At 37.2% G+C, this 6,000-nt stretch overlaps 1 protein-coding gene across 2 annotated transcripts in view; it reads left to right on the top strand.

Moving 5' to 3' along the window:
• Positions 1–5,561, top strand: part of tlx1 (T cell leukemia homeobox 1) — a 100,070-nt gene extending 94,509 nt beyond the window's left edge. For both annotated transcript variants that reach the window (XM_039734942.1, XM_039734952.1), the window contains exon 4: positions 3,679–5,561. In XM_039734942.1, coding sequence (XP_039590876.1) covers positions 3,679–3,737 — 59 coding nt within the window. In that variant the 3' untranslated portion in view covers positions 3,738–5,561. The remainder of the gene's footprint in view (positions 1–3,678) is intronic.
• The last annotated feature ends 439 nt before the right edge of the window (positions 5,562–6,000 follow it).

Here is a 6,000-nt window from a genome sequence, read left to right on the forward strand (position 1 = left end):
CATAATGGCTATTAATTATTTGGCAAGTTTAATAGTTTTAAAGATTTCACTGGGGCAGCATTGATCAACGATACATTATAAGAAATCCCACAAAGCGACCACCACTGAAAACTACTTCTACATTGCTCATTATACTCCATCTAAGACCATGTATGGTTAAAAATGTATTCATAAATTGTGGTATAGAAATAGTTTTCAATTATAGAGTTATAGACAGTGGAAAGAAAATAATGTCCTTTGCATCCAAATTTGTAAGTACCAGAGGGGGTACTGCCAAAGAATAAAGATGAGAAGTATAATAAGCCAGTGCAGGCTGTACAGTGTATTTACAGATTCAATCAATAACACATGAAAAATAATTATTAAGACATAAATTTATCACAACAGTGAAAACCTATAAAACAGCTCTGGAAGACATTTTTAATATAAAATCAAATTCAAAGTAGAGGAAAAATCCCTTAACAAGCAGAAAAATAACTGCTGCTCTGCTGCCTCTATATTATATTTTAACAGGCATGTACTTTAAAAGCTGAAATTACTTCAGAAAGATGCTATAAATGATTGATGAAAACAAGTTATGGATCTATACATGCCTTTCACTTCTGTGACAGCTGTGTTTACATTCCACAAAGTATTTCAGACAAACTAATTATATGAGATGACTTATGAACCATTTTTGTATGCACAAAAGATGAAATAAATAAGTGGTGCCCGAACACGAAGGAGATGTTGGGGAAGAGAGATTGCCACACCACAATACAGGTGCAGAACTTTATGAGGTCCTAATATGAGGCACTGGAAATAAGGTTGCTCTTCATCATGCTAAAGCAAACAAGGAAATGCCACCAATGGTAATTCTAAATAGGCGCCTTGGGAGCTGTTACTCCAGGTAAAAGTTAGAATGGATGGCCGGACACATTTAAGGGAGTTCTCCTCCAATTGGTGAAAAGACGGAGACTTTGGTTTGGCTCCCTTTTGATAAACATCCATCCTGGTTGTTACTTTGCCCTAAGTGTATAAGTTGTTGCTCAGAACTTTAGGGATACTCGGGACCTGTACTGAGAGTACTAAAACGGTGATTCTAGGAATTTAGGAGAGGGTTCCTGTCAATGGACATAATTAATAGAGTAAACACAGAAGTGATCCATGACTGGAGCTTAAAAGACCCTTCCAGTCATTGTACCAGTGACCTGAGAGATAGGACATGAGTCTGGATATGGATTCAAGCTTCAGAAAGAAGAGGAACCAGGATTCTTGGAGCACCTTCAATTACCATTTACAGTATATATATAATATTATATATAATAATATAATATACACATGCATATCTATGTATGTCTTCGGTGTTTGTGTCGGCTGGGACCCCTGTGACCCTGCAGTTAGGATATAGCGGGTTGGCTAATGGATGGATGTATGTACGTGTATATATATATATATATATATATATATATATATATATATATATATATATATATATATATATATATATATATATATATTCAGTTCCCTAAACTCGACACCGACAGACAGTTTAAAATACAAACAGTGTTTCATTGTGGGAAACTCTTCTTATAACAAGGATTTCCCCCACCCACTGTCACAAGTACATGTATGCACAAATACAGCACCACTCTTTTACCTCTTTCTCTCTATTGGTCACTGCCTCCTCTGCTCCTCCTAGCATGCTTTGTCCACCTTCCACCCAACTCTGGTTCATTTCTGTGAGGCAGGCAGCACCTTGTATTCTATCTACCCCAGAAGTGCTTCCGATGTTGCTCACATGTGGGTGAGGCAGAAACCCCATGCCATAGTGCTCATCGGTCCTTGCAGTACCACATGGCAGCAAACACGGTACCCATCAGGGCTGAGATAAAGAACTCCAAGTCCCATGATGTCCAGTAGAGCTGCATTCTACTGTTCTAGGTGAAGCAGTGCCCTAGAGAAGCTGCCTTGGGCTTCCCAGCTGGGTGGGGCTGCCGGCTGTCCCTTACTAACATATATATATATATATTATACACACATCGTGTGTGTGTGTGTAGTAGTACCACATATGATTCTTTGCTTGTTTGGTAGGACTGTGTTTGTTCTTGAAGCATCATTATGTTATGAATAGAGGCAGATATTTATCACTTGATTAGCTGTGTAACTCTAGTGCTTGGATTTCATCAAAGGAGTATGATCTCACCCAATGAGCATGCTTCTAAAACCACCCATCCATCCATTATCCAACCCGCTATATCCTAACTATAGGGTCATGGGGGGGTCTGCTGGAGCCAATCCCTGCCAACAGAGGGTGCAAGGCAGGAGACAAACCCCGGGCAAGGTGCCAGCCCACCGTAGTGCTTCTAAAACCCAGAAGTTCAATCTTAAGACTCTTCTGTTTGAATCATTTACCACAAAGGAGAATGATGAACAGAAAGAAGTGAGCCAGGTCATGAAAAGTATTCTGTCTGATCAGAATTGATTACAAATGGGTTGTATTAGAGGAGACTCCAGTGATCAGGTTAATAAAAAGGCAAATAGAGGCATGCTTCAGGGCACTGAAAATTCTTAATGGCATCGTTAAAGTAGAACTACATAATAGTGAATTGTGTACTTCATGAAATCAGTGGAAATTAAGGAGAAGTTCATTTAGGACTGAGGCCTGAAAGCACTTCTTTACTCAAAGAGGTGTGGGAATCTGGAACAAACCTCTGAGATACTGTATGTATTTGAAGTAGAAAACCTGACAACCTTTAAGAAGTACCTGATGGGACACGGGAACAGCTCATCTATTAGCTAAACAAATGAGCTTGATGGACTGAATGGTCACCTCTCATCAGTGAAATATCTTATGTTCTTAACACTGCATATACAATCCAGAATTAAGACACACTGTAATGTTGACTCTTAAAAAATACTGGTAACTCAGTTAATAATACTTTTGTTTAGTTTCACTGGGCCTCAATTCATTACTTGGATTAACTTGCATTTCTGTGAGGACTATTTATGAGATTAATCAAAGAAGGCAGATAACAATTGAATTTTCTGAATGTATAGCATTTTTCTTGTGTTTGAGGTTGATTTCATTATGTTTTTCTTGTATTTCAAAAATTTGGCTAAATTATTCCTCAGTATAACCATTTTGTTTTTCACAGACCAGTCTGGAGTTACATTTTTTGTAAGGATATAGGGGACTTATAAATATGAGTTATTGGGACTGCTAATAGTGATGAGCAGTATCTTGTTCAGTAAACTAAACTAATCATTTATCTTTTAGTGTTCTTAATCAAGTGTTGAACCTCATTAATATACTGTAGTGGTTTGTGTATATATACTGTACATACACATATACTGCATATAAAAAACACTGTAAATAGATAGAAAAAAAGGACGTAATACTTGATCTGAAATTTAACCTTCATTGCTGAAATTACAACAAATAGCTGAGAATAATTGAAAAACGAAACAGTACAACAAAACAAGTGAAAAAAATACTGGCTGTAAAGATTAATAGTCATCTGGCAGTCTTTCATTATCATTTGTGGCTTACATTTCCCATTGCTTGACGCCTCTAGTTTAGACACTGTCACACATGTGTGACTGGGAAACCTCTTCAGGGCTCATTTGATAGTGATTAGCCTCCAAACCAGGGGTTGGCGCTGTTATCTAATACCTCTGTTCTACCTTCCTCTGCAGAAAGAACGATTGACGGACTGAGCTCCAGTGACATCACTTCTGGTTTCTGGTCTATCTAACCCACCTCTTCCTGTTAATGTCCTACTTAAACCACCATTTTGGGAGAGTACGATGACAACTGTCTGAGGAACACCTTTTTCTTTTTTTGTCTGTGATGGAGTAATGTTTTCACCATAATACTCCACAGCTTCACAATGAACCTCTGCTGGGACCAACTCCTTCATGTGAATATAAAGGCATAGAGCAGTCTCAGCAGTAGTATTATTGTGCCCCTGCATCTTGGGACTCCACTCATAAAATATGAGAAATATAGCTTAATGGCACAAATTCACAAAACATAATTTTTAAATAGAATATTAACAGAATTTACATAATAACCATAAATAAACAAATAATAAAATCAAAAATAACAGTTGTGACAAAAGTATACAAAAGGCAGGGAACAAATGCTGGCTGACAAATAAGATATTTTGATCACCAGTTAAGCAACATGGTCCAATATTTTTTTAAATTTTGAGCTTTACATTATACAAAAATCAGGAGATTGAAGGTATCTAAAGGGAACAGACAAACTTGTAGTTAAGTGAATACTGTATGTAAGAAAATAAAAAATCAGGAATAAAATGAAACCCAAACACCAGAAAAATGTGCTTTCAGACCATAGTTCCTTTTATACATGTAGCGTTTAATATTATTACTCTGGATTTTCTAGTTTGTAAATGGTCTAACCTAGGTCCCCCCCAACTTGGTCTGTGCTTGGATTAAAGCCTTTCTCATCAATCTCCCTTAGGCAGTAAAATTCGGCCCCCACTTTTCCTCCACTCACTCACTCAGCACCGGCACTCCACAAGGTTGCGTGCTAAGTCCATTTCTGTTTATCCTCTACACCTATGACTGCAGTCCAGCCCACCCTAATAACATCATCATCAAATTTGCTGATGACACCATGATGGTTTTACTCATCTTAGAGGGGAATGAGTCTGCCTATAGAGAGGAGAGCCTGAAATTGTCAGCTTGGAGCTCAACAAATAACCTGACACTGAACACTATGAAAACAAAGGAAATCATCTTTGACTTCAAGAAAATCAGCGAAGACCTCAAACCCCTCTTCTTCAATTGTGACTGTGTGGAGAGGGTCACAGTCTTCAAATTCTTGGGTACCTTCGTCTCTGCTGACCACTCTTGATCTGGAAATTCCAAAGCAGCATTAAAAAGGCACAGCAGTGACTTCACTTCTTAAGACTGCTTAGGAAAAAATAACCTGGATCAAAAGCTGCTTATAAACTTTTACAGGTCCTCCATAAAGAGCGTGTTGACTTACGATATCATAGGGTGGTACAAAAAATGCACTGTAGCTGACAGGAGGGGGCTTCAGTATATCATCAATGCAGCTCAGAAGACTATTGACTTGTATACTTCCTAATGCTTCGGCAGGGCAAAAAATATTTAGAAGGACCCCTCACATCTTGGTTTTCACTTCTTTGACCTGTTGCCCTCTGGTAGGCGATACAGGTCAGTCAAATCAAGGAGCCGTAACTACATTGAATCTCAGCATGCACTGATCATCTCTCTCTGTGTCTCTGTCCCCCTCTCTTCCCTCCAAGCTCCCTTTTTGGATGTGCACTGATCCCCTATAAATAATTACAGTCCAGCGCAGTATTTGCTCTATTTGTCCTATGTGCGATATCTACGTTATTATTATTCTTTGTGTAATATTTCATATCATTGGTAATTCATTGTGCAATAATCACAGCCTATTGCAATATTGTTCTATTTGTCCTATGTGCAATATCTTACATTATTAGTAATCTTTGTGTAATATTTCACATCATTGGTAATTCAATTGTTGTACTTGCATGATCAGTAATATTCTAATTTCATAATTCCACATTTGTTACCTACCAATTAGAACCTATTACTTAGTATTCTTTATATTCTTTTTATTTAGCAGTTTTTAAATGTAAAACTTTGCTGTTAACTTGTATAAATGTACAATTTGTTTTTTTGTTGCTTCTGAAAGGAGTAGCTACTCTGTAATTTTGCTATACATAGTATAATCACAATAAAGGCTTCTAAATAACACCAGTGACAGTCTTGGGATTATTTGACACCCTTTGTGAAACCACAGCATTGCACTTTTCATGGACACAAATTGTTCTTATGAATGCTGTTTAACAATGCTAATGTTTGAACTATAATGTTGTAAATGACATTATTATTATTATTATTATTATTATAATAGTACAATTCAAATGGGGTGTATTTTAATACCAATAGTATCAGTGCTGTAACAGAAACCTATCTAAGGAGTTTGTCACTGTA

This window comes from Polypterus senegalus, chromosome 1 (genome assembly GCF_016835505.1).
Source record: "Polypterus senegalus isolate Bchr_013 chromosome 1, ASM1683550v1, whole genome shotgun sequence".
Classification (NCBI taxonomy): Eukaryota; Metazoa; Chordata; class Cladistia; order Polypteriformes; family Polypteridae; genus Polypterus; species Polypterus senegalus.